The sequence below is a fragment of the Leptodactylus fuscus genome, chromosome 9 (genome assembly GCF_031893055.1).
Source record: "Leptodactylus fuscus isolate aLepFus1 chromosome 9, aLepFus1.hap2, whole genome shotgun sequence".
Classification (NCBI taxonomy): domain Eukaryota; kingdom Metazoa; phylum Chordata; class Amphibia; order Anura; family Leptodactylidae; genus Leptodactylus; species Leptodactylus fuscus.
In genome coordinates this window covers 44,125,697-44,147,976 of record NC_134273.1, presented here as the reverse complement: position 1 = coordinate 44,147,976, position 22,280 = coordinate 44,125,697, and the positions used below count along the sequence as shown (strand labels likewise).

The 22,280-nt window shown below is 44.2% G+C and overlaps 1 protein-coding gene across 2 annotated transcripts in view; it reads left to right on the top strand.

The window, feature by feature from the left end:
- The window catches only part of XRCC6 (X-ray repair cross complementing 6), a 71,856-nt gene extending 51,191 nt beyond the window's left edge, over nt 1-20,665 (top strand). For both annotated transcript variants that reach the window (XM_075286835.1, XM_075286834.1), the window contains exons 4-13: nt 340-478; nt 1,391-1,645; nt 1,982-2,165; nt 3,764-3,950; nt 4,292-4,460; nt 9,605-9,766; nt 11,123-11,252; nt 18,508-18,608; nt 19,366-19,479; nt 20,362-20,665. In XM_075286835.1, the coding sequence (XP_075142936.1) occupies nt 340-478; nt 1,391-1,645; nt 1,982-2,165; nt 3,764-3,950; nt 4,292-4,460; nt 9,605-9,766; nt 11,123-11,252; nt 18,508-18,608; nt 19,366-19,479; nt 20,362-20,564 (1,644 nt within the window). In that variant the 3' untranslated portion in view covers nt 20,565-20,665. The remainder of the gene's footprint in view (nt 1-339; nt 479-1,390; nt 1,646-1,981; nt 2,166-3,763; nt 3,951-4,291; nt 4,461-9,604; nt 9,767-11,122; nt 11,253-18,507; nt 18,609-19,365; nt 19,480-20,361) is intronic.
- The last annotated feature ends 1,615 nt before the right edge of the window (nt 20,666-22,280 follow it).

The following is a 22,280-nucleotide window of genomic DNA, read 5'->3' as shown; positions in this document are numbered from 1 at the left end:
ATTGTATAACTTGTTTGTCAGTTTTGTGAAAATAGACTTTGTAGTTTAAAGGGTATTTTAGCTGCAGTAAGTCTTATCACTAGGGTATGTCTTCAACTGGGGTGAAGAGGATGAGGCACAACAGTACTTACGCAAACCCTGGACAACCAAGGTGCTGTGCAGGGAACAGTTCAGATGAATCCTTGTTTCTTCACAGAACAGCCTCTTTCTAGCTGTTGCTCATTCTAGCAATGGGTGCGAGTCCCACTGATATGTTGACTCTTGTCATAGCTGGAATACCCATATTATTAAGGGGTATTCTTATTAAACTATTCATGTTTTTTATCTTGCTCTTCTTAGTGTATTCGAAGTGTCTATACCAGCAAGATCATCAGCAGTGAGCATGATCTCCTAGCTGTGGTGTTCTTTGGTACTAGGGAAAGCAAAGGCAGTGATTCTATCAAGCACATTTATGTTCTTCATGATTTGGATACCCCAGGTGAGGTATATTTTAGAATGAATCCCCTAAGTGTATTGTATATTTTGAAGAGGTTGTCAAATGTGTGACTTTCAAATGCAGTTGTTTTTTTATACAAAATCTCAGTCTCTGGATGTAAAAATATATACTTTGTTGCCAAGATACGTAGTGGTAGGATTTGGTTATGATCCCCAATATAGGGGTTAAGCCTTATCATTTTTAACAAATGTATTGTTCTGTCTTGAGTTGGATCTAGAATAATAATGGTTACAGATCTTCTCATGAAGGCAACAACTTTCTAATTGCAATTCAGTGAATGGGAAGACAGTTTTGGCCATATATACCATTTAACCCTTTCACTGCCAAGGGTCTCTGGAATCTCATCTTTAAAATGATACCAAGATCTTCATAATAACCCTTACAGATTTTTAGCGAATTGCTGTTAAAAACGCTGTCGGGAATTGAGATTTTCTACGAGATTTGAATCCCCAATAGCATTTTCAACAGTGAATTGCAATAGGGGTTAACATGAAGGACTTGTTATTATTTTAAAGATGAGATTCTCATCTTTAAAATGATTGTAAAATTATCTTCATAGCCCAAACGAGACCAGACATATGGCCATTAGAAGTAAGGACGTAGCAGCTACATCCTCCGCTAGACAAGGGACACTCTGGGAGGACGTAGAGCTACATCCTTGGCAGTGAAAAGGGTTAATTTCATTCAATTCAAAGAATAGCCTTCCATCTAATGCATAGACTAGATGGGTCTGGATGATAGGGCATTCATTGGGATGTCCATATGCTGTGATATGAGAAAACACCTTTCACTAACCCTTACATCTTATAACTGTGCATTCATTCTTATATAAAGTCGGACTAAGAAATGTCTTTGGGATGTGTTCCGTTTTTTTGCTCTTGTATTTGTATATAGGTGCAAAGCGAGTTTTGGACTTGGATAAATACAGAGAAGAGAAAGGAAGGTTGTACTTTTCTGAAACCATTGGACATTCAGTGGACTTCTCACTAGGGGATGTTCTCTGGCGCTGTGAGAAACTCTTCAGCAACATTAAGATGAAAATGAGTCACAAGCGTATAATGTTGTTTACTAATGAAGACAATCCACATGCTGGAGACTCTGCCAAAATCACACAGTCCATAACTAAGGCAAAAGACCTGAGAGATCTGGGTAAGCAATGGCTAGGCATATTAGTTTGCCCCACTTAAATGGAAAATCTATTGGTGAGCAGTAGCAGACAGTGTGTGAACACAGAGCTACATCATAGTTATCACAGTTGCCTGTGATTTTGCACTGCTCGGCATCCCGTTGCGGTTAGCTGCGCGGAGAGTTCACATGGCGGAAAAGGTTTCTGCTGTGTGAACATACCCATAGATGTCCCATATAAGCTGTGATGGCTTATCAAAGCTGAGAACTAAAAGCAGCCAAATGCACGTTTATGCAGATGAAATCCATGGAGGTGCAAGTTTGCTAACTCAGCTTAACATGTTTTTGGGGTATTTTTAGGGATTTTCTTGGATCTCATGCATCTTGAAAAAGAAGGTGGTTTTGACGTCTCTCTCTTCTATTGTGATATTGTGAATACTGACAATGATGAAGACCCTGGTGTGCAGTTTAAAGCTTCCAGTAAGCTAGATGACCTCATGAGGAAAGTGAGAGCCAAGGAAAGCAAGAAGAGATCTTTGTGCAGGTAAAAGACCAATGTTTAACTTCCTTCATAGTTGAGTTAACTGACCTTCAATGCCAACGTAATTTGAAAAGGAGACTCATTTTTAATCATTCATAAAGTGAAAAATATGTCTTTGTACCGTATTAGCCAGTAGAAGTAAAACATAAAAATTGATAGTCTTCCGTAGTTAATGGCTACCTGAAAGATCATGACAAGTTGCAAGCTTAAAGGAGTTGTCTGGGCAAAAACGTTATTTTTTTTAAATAGGCCAGGAGAGGTGAAAATTAAAAAAAAATAAAAAATGATACTCTCCTGTCCCCGGTGCTCTGGTTCCTCCCAGCGAGGTCCGGTCCTGTCTTACCTTCTTGTCTTCCGACCAAAGTCCCTGCCATACATAACCACTGAGGCCAATCAGCAGCCGTCAAGGAATTTAATTTCAATAAGAGAGATGAGCAACATGACTGGACCGCGCTAGGAAGAACCGGAGCATCGGGGACAGGTGAGTTTGATATATTTATTTTCACCTCCCATGGCCTATTTTAAATATTTTTTATTTTTTGCTTGGACAACCTCTTTAATACAGGTTCACAGTGGGTGGGAGGGGTTGGTCTGTTCTGTCTTTACAATGTGAATGGAAAGGGGAGGGGCATATTTCTCCTCACAGCCTCTACACCTCTGCAGACGGCTTTCTCTGTACACTTCAGCAAATAAAATTTAGTCCCATAGTAGTGGACCACCCATGAACAATTATTACACTATACGGCGAAACTGTTTTTTGTTTTGTTTTGTTTTTTTGTTTTTTTTATAACCGGACACAAAGTTGGACATGCAGGACTTTGTGTCCGGTTAAAAAAAAAACGGTTTTGCCGCGGAGAGCACAAAACGCTCCCCGGCGCTCACGGCCGGACATGGTCTGCCAGGTTTCCATCTTCTGCTGGCAGAAGACGGAAACCTGAAAACGTAGATCGGGCGCTGGTATGAACCCAGCGTTAGCTGTTTTGTCCTCTCTTTACATTGATCATGCTTCTGGACATCACTTTTTCTACACTGTTGGCTATTTTTTAGTGTTTTATTACTTTGTGCATTTTTGTGGTGTGACTGACTCCATTGTGGTTGTGCATGTCACCCATCTGGCCGAGGCTTATTTTATTTAGCACATAATATGGGTGAACTACACTTTCTCTTAATTCATTTGGAGGCCCATGACCAGAGAGCAGTTTATTTGCTGTATATGCCAAGCATAATATGACTGAAATACACTTGCCCTAAATTTATTGGGGGAGGAGGTCTAGAGAGAGTTGAGTCATTGTAGTGTATGGTTCCATTTAAAGAGAATGTCTTGTTGCTGGAAGACAGTCTTCTATAAATGTTAACCAATTATCTAATTTTCATGTGTGTGTTTTTGTATGCACTATATAAAGTCTGAGAACAGCTGAGCATGTTTACACTATAATTGTTTTTTTAAATCCCTATTCCACAATCACAGTATATGGAGAGGGCTGTAGTTTAGAGGTCCTTGACCCTGATCTTGAGAGAGGTGCTGGTCCCAGAGGTGGATTTCATCCAGATAAGAAAACCAACTTTAATACTTTCTTCCTATAACTTTTTTCCCTTTGCAGAATCCCTCTAAAGCTGAGTGATGACCTCTACCTTACAGTCGGAGTGTACAACTTAATCCAAAAAGCTATAAAACCACCTCCTGTAAAGTTGTATCGAGAGAGCAATGAGCCTGTAAAAACAAAAACGAGAACGTTCAACAGGGAGACGGGTAGTCTCCTCCTTCCCAGTGACTCAAAGAAAGCTCAGGTACTCTAGGGTGATGGCAGAAGTGCAGTGAACTTTCAAAGGTCACTTTCACTCATTTCATAAGATTCTGAAATAGCAGAAAATGTATCTTTCTGTTTCATATTGCTCTGAGGCAGAGGTTACACATAATGAGTTCTAACAGAAAATTCCCAAAAGTGGCATTGATGTTTGGGTTGATGGCTTCATCCTAATTTGTTGTGATGTTTGGAAATATGGGTTATAAAATAAATGCTTTTTCTTATGATGATTAGAAGATGTCAGAAATGTTATGGTAGTGGGGACTGATCTGTGACTGATGCTAGCATTGGTGTACCTTTACTCATTGATGTCTCTCTGGGCAGACTTATGGAAATCGTCAGATTGTGCTGGAGAATGAAGAGACAGAAGAGCTGAGGAGGTTTGATGATCCTGGTCTTGTGCTCATTGGGTTTAAACCGGTCAGTTTGCTGAAGAAACACCATTTTATCCGACCCGCACAGTTTGTGTATCCGGAAGAATCTCTCATTACAGGTAAGTTCAATTCTGAACTTGAAACCGTACAATTGTTTTTTCTTATGTATCACATGGCAACAAGCCTTACTACCAACACCAAAGCATTACATAATATCTACCTACAAACTTCTATGTGATTCTGATATCCACTGTATTTCTGCTTTATTTATTTTTACCTCTTCAGCAATTACTAGTATATGAACAGGACCATATTATATGGAGTTATTTTGGCCTCATCAATGATTTCCAGGGGGCAGGTCTTCATATTGCAACACAGACTCTCCCAAGGGGTGGACTTTCAGCCCCCAGAGTGCCTATTACCTCTGCATGCTATTGCTGCTCCTGTGGCCTCTCTTTCAACTATCCCTGTTCCCTTGCCATCCTTGGCTATAGTGCGTAGTTTTCCCATACCAAAACTCCATGGAAGGTGCCACTGAACCTAGTATTTATAGCAGCAACCCTTTATGTGCTGGGGCTCTTTCCTCAAGCACTCCATGCCTTGGTGAGCAGCCTTGCTGCATAGTCCTCTTTCCTCCTAGGTTCCCTGCTGTTTTGTGGTCACTCTTTCCATCCCAACGGGATTTTTTTAGCATGGCCCTGTTAGTTTGTTAGCTTGTACTTTTACTCCTGGATACTTGGGTCTTGTGTCCTTGACTGTCCTCAAAGCAGTTTTGGGTTCCTTGGGGTTCATCTACAGTAGGACCTCTGCCCTGACCTACCCATTTTCCTTCTCAGGTGTCTCATGTTTTTTTTTCCTGATTTCCACGGTTTCGTCAAGATAATAGAGTGTGCTTGGTGAATAAAGCAATTGCATGCAGCTCTGTAGTCGTTGGGGTTGTGCAAAAGGAATTGAGGTGACAGATTAGGGAGAGGAAAGCCAATTACAGGAGGTGGATGGAAATGGCAAATGGCTGAAGGATGTGTTAGTAAAGTTTGGAATAGTTACATTTCTGGACACAGACAACCAGTCTCTCAGGCAGAAGGAGACACAAAATGGCTTAATGAACTAAATCTATTCTTCAACAGATTTGATTGCATACCAGCTCCTCCCACTCCAGCATGTCATTCAGCCCCCTCCCCACACCAAGGCCCCACCTCCACCTTCTTGCACTCAACTGTCATCTGGTTACAATCTGATCTGCCCTGAGTCTCAAGTGTATAGGGAAATCAGGAAGATAAAAGCAGAGAAGGCTGGAAGACCCGATGGGATTAGCGCAAGAGTTCTTAAAATGTGTGAAGACCAGCTCTGTGGGGTTATTACACACATGTACAATATGAGCCTGAAGCTGGGTATGCTACCACAACGTAAAAAACGTCTAGTGTGGTACCAGTTCCAAAGACACCTCATCCAATGGACCTCAATGGCTACAGACCTGTAGCACTGACATCCCACTTGATGAAGGTCCCAGAGCAGGGGTGCCCAATACGTCGATCGCGATCTACCGGTAGATTGCGAAGGACGTATGGGTCGATCGCGGGATGCAGCCAGGGATCCCCGGTGTCTGCAGGCCCCGCCTGCAAGTGTCCGGATAAGACTCTCAGCCTGCGCTGTGAACAAGCACTCCGGACACTTGCAGGCTGGGCAGCAGCAGCTCCGGGGGATGACGCGCTCCCCGCTCTTAGGGATGAAGGGAGCCAGGGTGCTGCTTGTTGACAGCGCAGGCTGAGAGTCATCTCTGGACACTGGCAGGCGGGGCTGCGGCAGCCCTGACTGCGAACGAGTGCAAGGCCCCGACCGGCCAGTGTCCAGAGATGATTCTCAGCCTGCGCTGTGAACAAGCAGACACTAGAGAGCTGTCTCCTGCTCTCACGCCCCGCCCCGGCCTGCCCACAGGCCTCGCCCACAAGAAGTGGGTAGTAGATCTTATCCCTTGGTCAGTTTATAAAGTAGCTCACATGCTGAAAAAGTGTGAGCACCCCTGCCCTAGAGGGATTGGTCCTGACACATTGCCGACCTCTAGTGAGCTCTACTATGGACCCTCTCCACTTTGCCTATCGCCCAGGCATTGGGGTGGATGATGCCATCATCCACCTTCTTCACAGAGCTCTTTTTCACGTGACGTAACCAGGGAACACTGTGAGAATAATGTTCTTTGAATGTTCTAGTGCTTTTCACACCATTCAGCCAGGGCTACTGAGAGACAAGCTGGACCTTGTTGGAGTGGACCATCACCAGTCCAACTGGATCCTAGACTACCTCACAAACCAACCTTACTATGTGAGAGACTGGGGCTGTGTGTCAGACAGGAGCACTACAAGGTACAGTTCTTGCCCCTTTCCTCTTCACACTGTACACTGCTGACTTTAGGTGCAACTCTTTTAGCTGTTACTTGCAAAAGTACTCCGGTGACTCTGCAATAGGCCTCATCACAGACTGAGACGACAGGGAGTACAGAGACTTAACCGGGACTTTGTGGAATGGTGTCAGCGGAACCACCTCAGGATTAATGCTGGGAAGACCAATGAGATGGTGGTGGACATTAATAAGTGGAGGAGTGCCCCGAATCCGGTGGACATCCAGGAGACAGGCATTGAGATAGTTAAGACCTATAAGTATCTGGGTGTGCTCCTCAATAATAAGCTGGACTGGGCTGATAACCTGGATGTACTGCACAGAAAGGATCACAGGAGGCTGAGGGCCTTTGGAGTCCAGGGGGCACTTCTTAGGGCCTTTTTCAACTCTGTGGTAGCAACAGCCATTTTCGGAGTGGCCTGCTGGAGGAGTAGCATAACCAGGGATAGAAATAGAGTTGACAGATTAGAAGGGCCAGCTCTGTCCTGAGGAGGCCCCTGGACCCAGTGGAGGTTGTGGTTGACAGAATGATACTGTCTGTGGGGAGCTCCATGCTGGAGAACAACTCCCATCCTATGTATGTGTCTGTGACAGCACTGTGCAGTACTGTCAGTGACCGACTGCTTCATCCCAAGTGTGAGAAGGAGTGTTATCGAAGTACTTACTCCCAACCGCAGTCAGGCTGTATAATCAACATCAGGCTAAGTGAAGATCACTGCACAGAGAACTAAATGATCCTGAAGTCTTTCTTTTCCTTTTAGTTGCTATGACTCCTAGTATCTTTTTTATCTGCTATTCTGAGCTTGTATGTGTTCTTGCTGTGCCCCACTGGAGCCTTGGATAGAAGCCAACCATGTGCGACATTTACATGATCCCACTCATTTTGTAACGAATGATGTTGTGAACATTCATTATATAACTGGATGTTCCCCTTTAAATGGGTATTTCCACGATTATAACCATATTTAAATTTGTAGACAATTAATAGTTGAATATTTTTGCAAATATGTGTTATTAAAAAATTTAGAGTCTTAGAGATTTTCGTAGTAGTGACAGTCTTTTGTTGGTGCCAGTAGATATGACCATGAATGCTGGAACTTTCTATGGTTTGGGACTTGTCAGAAACCAAATCAAGGTTTAGTTACTGTGGACAGGTTATTAGGTAGGGACATTATATGCAGGTCCGGTTTTAGACAAAGTTTGGCCCTGGGCAAAATTAAAAGTGGGGTCCCCATCTCCTTACATACCAAGACCATCATATTCAGTCATTTCAGAAGTCAGGGCTGTACTTCCAGCGGCATTGATATAGTTTCAAAAGATCAGGAATACAAAAAAATTGTAAAGATATACACTGTCTACCAATAAGTATTTGGACACCCAGTAAAGTTCTGCAGAGTCCCAGTGCATGGTAAACTCAATGCTGACGCCTATTGCACTATTTTAGATAACAGTGTGCTTCCTACATTATGGCGGTTCTTTGGGATGGACCAATGTTACTTCCAGGATGACAATGCCAGCTGTCATGTAGCAATGTCTAACATGGCTTGGTACAGTGACAATCAGGTTAACCGACTGGGCTGGCCTGCCCAGAGCCCAGACTTGAACCCTATCGAGCACTTCTAGGACGAGTTGGATCGCCAAACTAAAGGGGTGCAGCAGGCGACCAAAATCGGTGAAAGAACTTACCTGTCTTCTCCAAGTCGAATACAATAAAATACCACTAGCCGTCATACAAAGACTTGTGGAAAGCATGCCTCGGAGGGTTCAGGCTGTAATTGCCGCTTGTGCTGCTTGGATTACAGGTGTCCAAATACTTATTGGTAGACAGTGTATATAGTTGTGAAACGGCTATGTGTGTACCGATATACTGGGGAGAATTATTAGTACTATACTGACGATTACTAGACCATACACATAATGTATAGACCAACAACACCTCTATACAAGGCCCAGATAGTATATGACCTTTACACTGTGATCACCTCCATTACATTGCATAGTGAATCAAAGACAATATTCGTGCACTACACAGACTTGTAACCTAATAAACATGCTGCCTAATTAGCATATCAATAAAAGTGGGCTAATTCAAAAACGGCTGAGAGGATTAACAAATTAAAGGTATGTCTGGAATAGCCTTTCTAAAGGCTATGCAAATATTTGCTTCGTTAAAAATGAGCTTTCCCAATGATAGAATCCCTTTAAGCATGACAACAGACTAACTAGGTTTGCCACAGGGACTGCTGAACCTTGGGCCTTTCTCACCTTTGGGACTTTTCTGGCTTCCTTATGGTCCCATGCTTAGTCTTTCCATATCTCTGGCATCCTGCCTTGGAGTGTTGCTCCTTTGTTGGAGGTACTCTGCTGCTGTGCACTTAGTTCAGATTCCTTAATTACTGCTTAAACCCTGCCGGTTCCCTTCCTGACATTCTCTCCTAAACAGGATGTCTGGATTGACACATCATTGGCTGGAGCCCACGCCTCTTCCTTTTCCCTTCATCCGATGGTATAGGGTCTCTGTTTTTTGTTTTTTTGTTTGTTTTTTTTACTTTCTCCATGCCTCCCCCATCCTAGGGAGTGTGTTTGCTTTACCTGAGGTGGTTTGCATCATCTGACTGCATCAGGATCCATTTGTGGCTTATTGCATCAGGACCCACTTGTCGATTCAGATCTTATTCCTCTGGCCATGCTTGGGAAAGGGATTTTACAGTAAATACTAAAATCCAATTTTTAAATTTATTTTTGAATTTAATTGGATTTCATATTTGTAGAATAAAACTGCTTGAACTACAAATGGACTGAATATATTGAACTCTTGTTGAAGATATGTTCTAGCTTGTACATAAATTGAAGTATATTTTATCTTTAGGTAGCAGTACATTATTTCAGGCTCTGCTGATTAAATGCCTGGAACGACAAGTGATGGCCATTTGCAGGTATACCCCTCGCAAAAATACCCCACCTCGTTTTGTTGCATTGGTGCCACAGGAAGAGAAATTGGATGACGAAAATGTACAGGTTAAACCTCCAGGTGAGTGCATTAAAGGGGTTTTCTGGACAAAAAATGTTTTGTTTTGTCTTTTTTTTTTTTTTTTTTAAAAGTCCGTTAGTGCTATTAATTGGTTAATAAATGCTCCCAAATACCTTTATCTATGTTTTGAGTGATTTCTGTGTTTCTCTGAGAGCTCCTGGCATCTTCTGTATTTGTTTACTTTGTGCAGCTTCCTGCTATGTAGCTTCCACACTAGCTCCCTCTCACCTCACTCCTCCGCCCTTCCTCTCTCCCTCCCATATACCCCCTCCCTGTCTCTCTAGCTATCCCGCCCACAACTTGCCCTTCTCAACTAACTCAGCCCACCCCCCTAACTCCATTATACTTAGCTGTCTTCTTTCCAGACTTCCTCCTGTGGGACGGCCCCTCTCTCTTTTCTGATTCTGCCAGCACGCACAAAAGTCCTAGTGCTGCTCTGTGTTCTACAGCAGATAATCCACCTCTACTGTGCAGTGGGAGCAGCTCCCACGCCTGCGCAGTAGTGGTGGATTGTCGGCTGCAGAGCACAGATCAGCATCGGGATTATTGCGCGTGCTGGTAGGATCAGAAAAGGAGGGACCGTCCTGCAGAAAGAAGTCTAGATGAAAGAGATAAGCAAAAAAGTCTCTGGGGTGGTCATTTGGATGGGCGGACATTTGCTGGTTTTCCCGTGACGATCCTTTTCCCCATTTCTGGAACATCACTACTACTACCCCCCGACCTTCCAATCCACTCCATCATACTTGCTGTCCAGACATGCTGTGGGACAGCTCCTCCTTCTTTTCTGACTGCAGTCACTTGTCTTAGCACTGCTCTACGCACTGCTGCTGATAATCCACTCCTACATGCCTGTGCAGTAGAGGTGGATTGTCGCTACAGAGCAGTGCAAAGACTAGAGCATGCGCCAGCAATCGGAATAGAAGGATGGCCTGTCCCACAGGAAGAAACCTGGAAGGAAAGAAGAGAGGTAAGTATATTATGGGGTCAGGGGTTAGGCTAAGTAGGTAGGGAAGAGCTAGTAGTAGGGGGCAGGATTGTGAGAGAGGAGGTGGGGAGTGAGGTGAGAGGTAGCTAGCATGGAATTTACATAGCAGGAAGCTAAACCAAGTAAACAAATGCAGAAGATACCAGGAGCTCTCAGAAATCACTTAAAACAAGGTTAAAGGTATATGGGTGCATTTATTAACCCATTAATAGCACTAACAGACCTTTTAAAAAAAAAATAATAAATTGCCTGGAAAACCCCTTTAAGAAATGTATGTCTTTCTTTTTAGAGATTCACCTACTCACATAATATTTTGTTTCTTTACCTGAAGGAGTGTCATTAATGCTAATGTTCCTGTCTGTTTCATTTAGGTTTCAATTTAATTTTCATCCCTTTTGCTGATGATATTCGTAAACTTGACTACCCCGAGATTGTGCCAGCTAATGATGAGCAGACAGATAAGATGAAAGAAATTATCCATAAGATGAGATTTAAATACAGGTATGAGATGGGTGATTTCTACTTTAAAAATTGGGGTGCATTCCCTTTTTAAGTATGTTGTCAGGTTTTTTGGGGTTTTTTTTTGGTTGTTTTTTTTTTTTTTTTTGGGGGGGGGGTTTTAAAACTGTAATTTTTTATTGCAAGTTTTTACAATCCTACTAATATTATAAATGTGAAAGTTTGTGTGTTTGGATGTTTGTATGTTTGTGAGTTTGGATGTATTGCACACATACCTGGATGGTGACCGGGAAGGAAACATAGGCTACTTCATAGGCCGCTCCATCCCCCGACATCACGACCGCGACCGGAGAACGTATGGTCCTGCTACGCTGCAGGACCTAAGAGGACGTCATCCCCGGCTTCATCAGGGCTCCGATAGGTCTGCCTGCATCCTGTGGGCGGTGCAATGGATGAAGCGCCAGCCGGAAAACATGGCGGCGGCTCCCCGCTCCGGCTCAACACTGACATGTAGGCTGGCTGTGCGGTGCAGGACGAGCCGCTCAGGTGTGCCCGCCCAGCGCTCCGGACACAACGCTGCATACCCACAGCTGCGGAGTGAAGCGGACATGCGGCCTCACTCGCTGTGTGTGAGTAACCATGGGGGACTTTAGTGTTCGGGGCCGGGGGCCGCGGTATAGGACTTGCGGGGCCGAGGGGGTCGCGCAGGAGGGGAGGGGGCCGCAAGACAGTGCTTTGAATAGGACTTTGGACACGCAGGGGGTCGCGCAGGAGGGGAGGAGGCCGCGCAACAGTAGTTTGGGGAGCCAGAAGGGTGCCCAGGGCCTCCTTACCAGGGATGCTGCGGGGGTAGAGTTTGGAGGTGCGCATGGGAGGAGGGGGCTGCGCTACAGGGGTTTGGGTGGGCCGGAGCCACGCGGGCCAGGGGTCATGAGTTACATACACGTATCTGAACAAAGTACCACGTGCTGAAAGATTACATACGCGCATCTGCAGACAGTACCACACGCCAGAGAATTAAATACATAGGTCAGCACACAATATCACACGCCAGAGCATTACATACGCACGTCTGCACACAGTACCACAAGCCGGAGGGATTGCATACACACCAATGGACACAGTACCACACGGTGTAGGATTGGAAAAGGATTAGATACGCGCGTCTACACAGGTTCCACATGCCAGAGGATTACATATGCGCGTTTGCACAAAGTACCACACACCAGAAGATTAGATGCGCACATCTGCACACAGTACCGCACGCCAGAGGATTACATACACAGGTCAGCACACAGTATCACACGCCAGAGGATTAGATACATGCATCTACACACAGTTCCACATGACAAAGGATTACATAAGCGCATCTGCCCAATTACCACACGCAAGAGGATTAGATACACAGAGAATTAGAAACGCACGTCTGCACACAGTTCCACACGCTGCAGGATTACATATACGTGCGTCTGCACACAGTTCCACACGCTGCAGGATTACATATATGTGCGTCTGCACACAGTTCCACATGCCCAACAATTACATACGTGCGATATAGCTTCACTCCAGTTCTCCAGGACAACCGAACCCTTGTTTGTCACTAATATCCGAAATGAGATACACATGATCACATCATACTTATGGACACACATGCATACAATATACAAAATACACCAATTCACAAACTGGCCAATTGTTATGGGGCCACTACACAAACAAAATATGAAATATACCTGTGCGAAGCTGGGTCCTCTGCTAGTAAACAATAAGACGTAGGCAAGTGGAAATATAGTGCTACAACACTATAAACCAGTGATGGCGAACCTTTTTGAGACCGAGTGCCTAAACTGCAACCCAAAACCAAATAAATTATCACGGAGTGCCAACACGGCAATTTAACCTTAAAACTCTGTGGGTCCACAATTGCGGACCCACAAATTACAGTCATGTGACTGGGGCTTTACAGATCTTGTACTGAAAGGTAAAGGTCTCTGCATTCTGTACTTTTAAACAATTAATTTTCACTATTTACATCGCACAGGATCTGTTTTATAGTTAACCGTGCAATGTTATTACATCCTGTACTAATTTCACGTCTGCTATAAAACAAATACTGTGTGATATACATAGTGAGGGGACCCCACACAGTACAATCTGCCCCTCAGTGGCCCCCCACACAGTACAATCTGGCCCACAGTGGCCCCCACACAGGATTATACCTGTATACTCCACAGTAGCCCCCTCCCACACAGCATGAACTGGTCCACAGTAGCCCCCTCCCACACAGCATGAACTGGTCCACAGTAGCCCCCTCCCACACAGCATGAACTGGTCCACAGTAGCCCCCTCCCACACAGCATGAACTGGTCCACAGTAGCCCCCTCCCACACAACATGAACTGGTCCACAGTAGCCCCCTCCCACACAACATGAAATGGTCCACAATAGCCCCCTCCCACACAACATGAAATGGTCCACAGTAGCCCCCTTCCACACAGCATGAAATGGTCCACAGTAGCCCCCTCCCACACAGCATGAAATGGTCCAGAGTAGCCCCCTCCCACAGAGCATGAAAGATCCACAGTAGCCCCCTCCTACACAACATGAAATGGTCCACAGTAGCCCCCTCCCACACAACATGAAATGGTCCAGAGTAGCCCCCTCCCACACAACAGGAACTGGTCCACAGTAGCCCCCTCCCACAGAGCATGAAAGATCCACAGTAGCCCCCTCCTACACAACATGAAATGGTCCACAGTAGCCCCCTCCCACACAACATGAAATGGTCCACAGTAGCCCCCTCCCACACAGCATGAAATGGTCCAGAGTAGCCCCCTCCCACACAACATGAACTGGTCCACAGTAGCCCCCTCCCACAGAGCATGAAAGATCCACAGTAGCTCCCTCCCACACAGCATAAAATGGTCCACAGTAGCCTCCTACCCGCACAGCATGAAAGTCTACAGTAGCCCCCTCCCACACAACATGAAAGGTCCACAGTAGTCCCCTCCCATACAGCATAAAATGGTCCAGAGTAGCCCCCTCCCACACAACATGAACTGGTCCACAGTAGCCCCCTCCCACAGAGCATGAAAGATCCACAGTAGCCTCCTACCCGCACAGCATGAAAGTCTACAGTAGCCCCCTCCCACACAACATGAAAGGTCCACAGTAGCCCCCTCCCATACAGCATAAAATGGTCCACAGTAGCCCCCTACCCACACAGCATGAAAGTCTACAGTAGCCCCCTCCTACACAACATGAAATGTCCACCGTTGCCCCCCTCCCCTGACAGTGCAAACAAACACAATATAGTTACCTGAAGAGCTGCCGGGTGTTCTCTCTTCTGTTCACTGTGCGCGCTGATGACTTACGTCATCACGCCCGCGCTTGTTCAGAGGTCACACTCTGTAGTCAGTGTAGGCCGCGTAGTACGCGTGGCCTACACTGAGCTACACTGACAGCTTTCAGCTGGATGCGCATTTGCACAACCAGCTGAAGGCAGCGATCGCTCACTAACAGGGTATCCTGCATCGGATTTGCCGTTAGTGAGCGATCAGGGCGACAGCACGCGTGCCAGCAGAGGGGGCTCTGTGTGCCCTCTCTGGCACGCGTGCCATAGGTTCGCCATCACTGCTATAAACGGAACAGTGAGACAAGGTGAAACGCTTTAAATGAAAAATTATAAAAAAAGAGAGTACAACAAGAAGCAACAAGTGGGAGACAAATAGGATAATAGGAGAGAATGGAGGACGGGAAATAAGGACAGGAGTCAGAGACCATGTAGAATACATCGATGACATTGAAGATAGATGGCATCGATGGTATGATTGAAGGAGGCAGTCAGGAACTCTAGACTACAGACATCTTTCATACTGGCTAGTAACTCAGACCCAGAAGGCGGGAGAGCTTTCTTCCAGTGAAGAGCTATAAGAGTCTTTGCGGCTGTGCATAAGTAGATAAACAACTTGGAAGTCTTTTTACTGATGTGTCTGGGGGCCAAATTGAGCAGGTATGTAAGAGGGTCTAATGGGATACCTTGTACGAAGAGGGCAGCAGTAAGAAGTTTAACTTCTGTCCAAAAGGGCGGATTAGCAGGCAATCCCAGAAGATGTGGTACATAGTGCCCACTGAGGTCTGGCAGCATGAGGAGGGGGATGTTGGGATTAATTTTGTGGAGCAGAATAGGGGTATGATACTAATGCATAAGTATTGGGTTTCCCGAAACGTGATACAAGAAGAGGACTTAGCCTCTCGGGACCATGTAATCTGCCACTGACTGGGTGAGATCTGCCTATTCAGAACCTCTGCCCACTTATCCATATATTTATGAGGCTGAGAGGGTCTTCCCTCCAGACGAGACAGAAGTCTGTGGATGTCAGAGATAAGCTCTTTAGTAGAGGTGCCAGCTCAGCGTAGTCTTTCAAAGACCGTAGGAAATGAGAATTGAATGGCTTGGTAATGGAACCATTCTGAGGCAGGTAAGTGCAGAAATTATGTAAAATGGACGAAAAGCCTGAGCTCCAAGGTCAAAGAATTGGCAAGATGGAACAGACTCAGTCTACTCCATGGTCAAATCATGGCAGAAGTCAATCATCCCCGGGAGGAGTGGGAAGGAAAAGGATTAGATACGCGCGTATCTACCATACCCTTCAAATGATACCATAGAGGAGCGTTGGAAGGTCAAGGGAAACATTTTAATGCAGCAGATCCATACTGCACATGTGAAACAGATGGGCCCTAAGAGAAGGGTGGCAAGTGAGGGGGGAGGAGCGGCATTACAAGAATGCATTGGGGTGGACAGGAACCCAAACATAGCTTCTCAATTTCAACCCATTTGGTATAAATGGAATAGTTTGCAAATGGGCCACCCAGTAGTAATGTAGGATGTGTGGCACCGCCAGTCTCCCTTCTGCCTTGCCAGCCAATATCACCGATTGAGGAATACATTGACGTTTAACGTTCCAGATAAACTGAAATATTGCTTTTTGAAGGGAACGTATTTCAGAACGCCGGCCCATCATCAGAAGCATCTCAAAAAAGTAAAGGAGTTTCGAGTGAAGTGTCATCTTAATCAACGTGATGTGGCCAATGAGTGAGATATGGAGAGAGTGCCATCTGTCCAAAAGGGAGCAAAGCTCATGGAACAGAAGAGGGAAATTAACGGACTATAGGGAGGAATAAGAGAAGAGTTGGATGCCCACATAGCGGAGAGAACCATCTCTCCACTGGAAATCATAGCTGGAACATAGCAATTAAAGAGTGGAATCTATGATGTTCCAGGGGAGGGCTTCAGTTTTAGAGGGGTTTACTTTATAACTGGATAGCCCCCATAGTCCCAAAGGGATCGTAGGAGGTTCAGGAAAGGGATATGAGGGTTGGTGTGGGTCAGCAGGACATCGTCTGCAAATAAACTAAACTAATCTTAAATTTACGGTCTCTTAACTGCTACCCCGGTAATATCTGAATTAGAACTAATGTGGGACACTAGGGGTTCTATACAGACAGCAAAGATAAGGGGAGACAATGGACAGCCCAGTCCCTGTGTTCTGCCTCTTCAGGTTCGTCACCAGCTTCTCTAGTGGCTCTCCTCCTGGGAATTTATCTGGGTAATTCCTTTCTTCTCATTCCTTTCTTCACCACCGACGCCAGCCTTTTGGGCTGGGGTGCGGTATTCGGTGTCCTGAATGTTCGTGGCCAGTGGTCTACGAAGGAAGTCTCTCTCCAGATCAACCTGCTGGAACTGAAGGCCATCTTTCTTGCTCAGTGTGACTGGATCTCCCTCCTCCAGGGTCAGCCTGTCCGAATTCAGTCTGACAACTCCACCACCATCGCCTACCTGAACCACCAGAGCGGGACCAGGAGCCGTGCGGCCTTTCTGGAGGCCTCTCTCTCTCAGGTGGGCAGAGCTTCACGTCCCTCCTCTTTCAGCACTCCACATCCCAGGTGTGGACAGTTGGGTAGTGGACTCTCTCAGCCGAGAGAGTCTCGATCCAGGCGATTGGTCCCTTCATCAGAAAATCTTCAGCTATGATCCAGGTGGGGCTTTCTGGTTGTCAACCTCTTCGCCTCCCATTTTAATCACAGGCTCCCCCTCTACGTGGCCAGATCCCAGTGGGCTAATTTAAAAAGTTGGGAGGATTAATGAATGAAAGGTATGCCTGAAATAGCCTGTCTAAAGGCTATGCAAATATATGGTTAGTTAAAAAATCACTATAGTCAATGATAAGCTTCCTTAAAGGGAATCTATCGACTTAAGATTAACGATCCGCCCTTCTGTGCAACGGCTAACTTTGCTAGGGCTGCTGGTGGCTCGTGAGCGGTTCGGCATCCGTCTTCTGTTGCTCAGGTCTGTAAGACTTCCATATGGGCTTCTATTCACATTTTCATTAAGTTTTATCAGATCCAATCTGTGTCTTCTGCCGATGCCAGCTTGGATCGTAAGGTTCTGTAGGCGGCTGTGCGCTAGAATGTTCACATATCTGTCTGTTTTCCCTCCCTCAGGGACTGCTTTTGGACGTCCCAGTTAAATATGTGAGAAAATGGGATTTTTTTTGTTCTCAGCATAAAATCCCTTTCTCGTTGTTTCCTTGGGGGACACAGATCCCACTTTTTTTTTCTGCACTGGGTTTTTTGTTTGTTTCTTCATGGGTTTACGATTTTTGGTAGTTGTTGGTTCTGTATTGTTCTTTGGACTCTTTCCTACTACTGTGGCACAAAACTGCATTATTGCAATGTCTGTGAGAGGGTATAGACTATGTAGGCGGAGCCGATAGCCTTAGTTTTCCTAGAGGCCGGGTCTATACTCAAGGTGCTGTGTCCCCCAGTGAAACAACGAGAAATAGATTTTACGGTGAGTACAAAAAAATCCAATTTTTTTTCAAAAAGTATTTTTGCCCAGAAAATCCCTTTAAGTCAGGGTCAGCAGGTGGGGGGGGGGGGGAGTTATACAGTTTAGTATAGCAGATTTCTGTAAGTTATTTAATAACCATACTCTATGCACAGACTCTTGTAAACAAAGGGGACATTTTTTTTTGCTTGAGCAATTCTTTAAATGGGATATTTAGGGAAAAAAAAGTAGCAAGCAGCCATTGGCTCCTAAACTGAAAAATTTTGGTTGCAAAATTAATTTTAGTCACCGTATTTAATTATAATGAATAAAGATTGTCTGTATTGAAAATTATTGAAATTTTTAATAAGGGTATATGAATGTGATTAAGACATAGATTTCTTCAGTGTCTAGTGTTATAATTTGCTGACATTGCTCTAAATAACCCATACTGTTGGTTACTGTCTAGGAGTGAGTCATTTGAGAACCCCGTGCTACAACAACACTTTCGGAACTTGGAAGCACTTGCTCTTGATATGTTGGAGCCTGAACCCATTGAAGATTTAACATGTAAGATTTACTCAGCATTCTGCTCATTTGTCTTTACCTTTAAGGGTGTTAATAGTAACAACAGCACTAAGCTGATCTGCCATCTAACCCATAGAGGGAAGGTGATATATTGATGTAGGGGACACTTTACCTCTTATCATCACTGCTGTCCCTGCCTTAGTGTAAAGGTGTGAGGGCAGGCAACTCAAAAATTTTACTAACCATCCCACTCCCCTTGTTCTCACCTTTTTAAACCACTAAGGTACCACCTGATCACACCGTCCCATCAGTGTCCTCACACCCCTTTATTCCCAAATTATCTTTTGCACACATGCCTTGTACTGCTGATGGATAGTATCACTGTCATCAGTTCAGTCTTGTTTAGACCCTACCCGAATCCTCTCCTACACTACAACCACAAATCCTCTCACAACCATTTTGGGGAATCACAGTGGCTCATATGGCAGTGAGTGGTAAGCTTTTATTTTCTCTTAGAAATCCAAAAGGTCACCATCCAGTTGAAGAATAAGATTTAGTACACATATAGCCTATATGTTCTTTTGAACAAGTCGATATATTCAAGAAAATCGCCAAATTGTTCAGGGAAACATCAACAAACTTGTAAAGTGCTTTGGAATATGTTGGCGCTATATAAATAAAATGTATTACTTCTACTAAAAAGATATACAATGGGTTAAAGTGAGTCCCTGAAATGCGGTGAACACGGTGGTGATTGGGATGGGACTTAATGAGTTTTTTTTTTTTTTTTAAATTCTAGTGCCAAAGACAGACATGATAGATAAGCGTTTGGGCTCTCTGCCTGACGAATTTAAAGAACTGGTTTATCCACCTGGTTATAACCCAGAAAGCAAAGCAGTGAAACGGAAACAAGGTAACATATGCCATGGTTTATTGATATTTCTTTTTCAGTTAATAATTTTGCATTAAATGCAATAAATAGAAATCTGATGACTTATTTTACCCAGGGAAATTGATACTATTTAGATAGGATATCTTGTCATCTGCGGATTTGTGGGAGTCCATCTGCATGTACCGCACCAGCATTTAAGGCAATGAGAATTAGTTGCAGGACGTCATGTGCTAAGGGGTTAAAAAAAAAAGTGTTTGTTGTTGTTGTTTTTTTTACCATGAATTTACCACAGTTCTCACAATAAAGGGGGTCACTCAGTCAGTTAAAGGGGTACTCTCAGAATAATAAACCCAATTCATTGTCCAGTATTTGCAAAATGAGTAAAGTCTGCAAGTACATTCATTTTTCAAAATTTAAACTGGTTTTTAGCCATGCTTCCCCATTATCTCATTCTGTTTTGTAGCTTGCACCTTGTTGCTACTAGTTACGTCCTCCAGTAGCTGTCATGGTGCAGCCTGCATAATGGATGGCTGTCTTGTCTGTAAAGTAGCTCTCTCCCTATATAATCTGAGGAATCAGTAGGGACTGGTCGGAAGAAGACACAGGATGCTTCAGAGTACCGTAGTGTAAAGTGGTGGTCTTATGGAGTGATACAGCACTGCCACTTTCCTCAGTGTAGATATGCAAGCAAATTGAGAACTAAGAGGAAGAAGACTTACAAGAAAAAAAAATGGTGAATGTTTATCAAGATATGTTTTTGTTTTTTTTATTGATAAGTATTGATGAAGTTTCATAAGTCCAGTTTTCCCCAACCATAACATTACTTCATACCTTGGCAATGTGTAATAACATAAGATGTTCATACCTCCATAAAGACTTTAAATTGTATTTCACTTTTTGTAGGTGATGGTAACAGCCAAGCTGGAAAGAAGCCTAAGACAGAAACCTCCATTTCTGAAGCAGAACTTAGAGACTATGTGAAGAATGGAACGTTGGGAAAGCTGACCGTTCCAGTGTTGAAGGAATCGTGTCGTATTTATGGGCTGAAGGGTGGAAAAAAGCAGGAGCTTGTGGATGCACTCGTGGAATATTTTAGTAAACATTGAACCTTCATTCCATATGTTGAAAAAATATATATATGTTTTTGTATGACATTCTATAGTTTTTGGTTTTTTTTTTTACAAATGCTATGTTATTTCTAATATAACCACAGAAGAAGTAATAAATGGAGCTTATATAAAAGGTGACAAAATATTACAATCTTCTGCCTATATTCAGATGTAAATCAATTCAGACCTGGAATAAATACGTTTAACCCCTAGGCAACGAACACTCAACGATCAATGTTCACTGTATCCCCACTTGGAAAACACTCTAGGATTTCTGGCGATCACTGCCATTGGCTAATCAAATCTGAATGGTTACTCAAAAAACAGTAGTGATTGGTGTTAGAGTGTCCAGAACAGTTTCCAGTTCACCCCATTTTGAAAACTAGACCGCTCAAGGAATTTATCAAGGGGGATATTGAGCACTTTGACCTTACAGATTTTTTTACAGATTTTTTTTTTTTTTTTTTTTACCGTTAAGATGTGAAAATGAAAAATTACTTTTTTACAATATGTCAACTTAGCCCCAACGTTTTCACATTCACAAGAGGTTAAAGGAGAAATTGCACCCCACATTTTAATATACAATTTCTCCTGAAAACAACAATCCCCCATATGTGCTGGTACACTGAGGTACGGGCACACAGCAGCGCTCAGAACGGAATGAGTACTAATTGGGTTTTGGAGGGCAGATTTTGCAGGAAGTTTTCATATCCCATTTACAGAGCTCTCAAGGTGCCAAATCAGTGGAAACCCCGTTGATCAAATATATATAACAACATGCAAGGTGAATCAGCATATGGGCATGCGCAGTATGATGTTGCTGCATGCGCCCTATGTTTTAATGGCCCCTTGATGTTTGAGTGAAGTGCGCATGCGTGTACTTCCACTTTGGGAACAAGGATGTATGAAGCTACCGATGCTTTCCCCTTCCATGGGGATAAGCCAGCTTTGTTTATAGGCTAACATACGGCACTTCCTAGCGTCAATGGTGCTAAATAAATGCCCCTCAAGTGGGTGTAAACTGCTGTATGGTCACACAGTGGGACAGAACTATATTTTGCTGTAATAGATTTCAGTTTCCATGTCACATTCGCTGAGCCCTAAGGTGTTCGAACAATGGAGGATTATGTAGATAATCTGTTTTCCCTTAGTCCAAAGCGCAGCACAACACATGGGGATGTAGCAAGTAACCCCCTTAGGGAGGGGACCCCTTGGCATGCTGTTAACAAGATCGAACGTCCGAATGCAGTTGCCTCCGAATTACTCCAATCCAACCTATCATGTCTAAAAAGGTTAAATGAGCTTTCCAGGTAGCAACAGCGCAAATCTGTACTAGCAAAACTGAACATCTTTTACCCAAGAGGCAGAAACCGTTCTGGTGGAGTGGGCTCGCCCACATTCTGGGACAGAGAGCCCTTGAGAACGGAAGGAGGCAGGTAATGCCTACTTTATCCATCTGGACAAAAAGGGAGAAAACCAGGAAGGAATCTCAGCTGCACCCCGTCTGGAAAAAAAAGAGAAGGTAGCTGGAGCTTGAAGCTCACCAACTCTCTTGGCAGAAGTAATATATGGAAAAATAAATAGAAAAAATTGCTTGGCACTCACCAACAGTAGCGTAAAAAGTTGAAACTTTATTGAAGAATGTCCATACAAAGTTTTAAAAGCGGGTGGAGGCACGCTCAGCAACCGGGCGACAGCTGTTTCGTATACAGA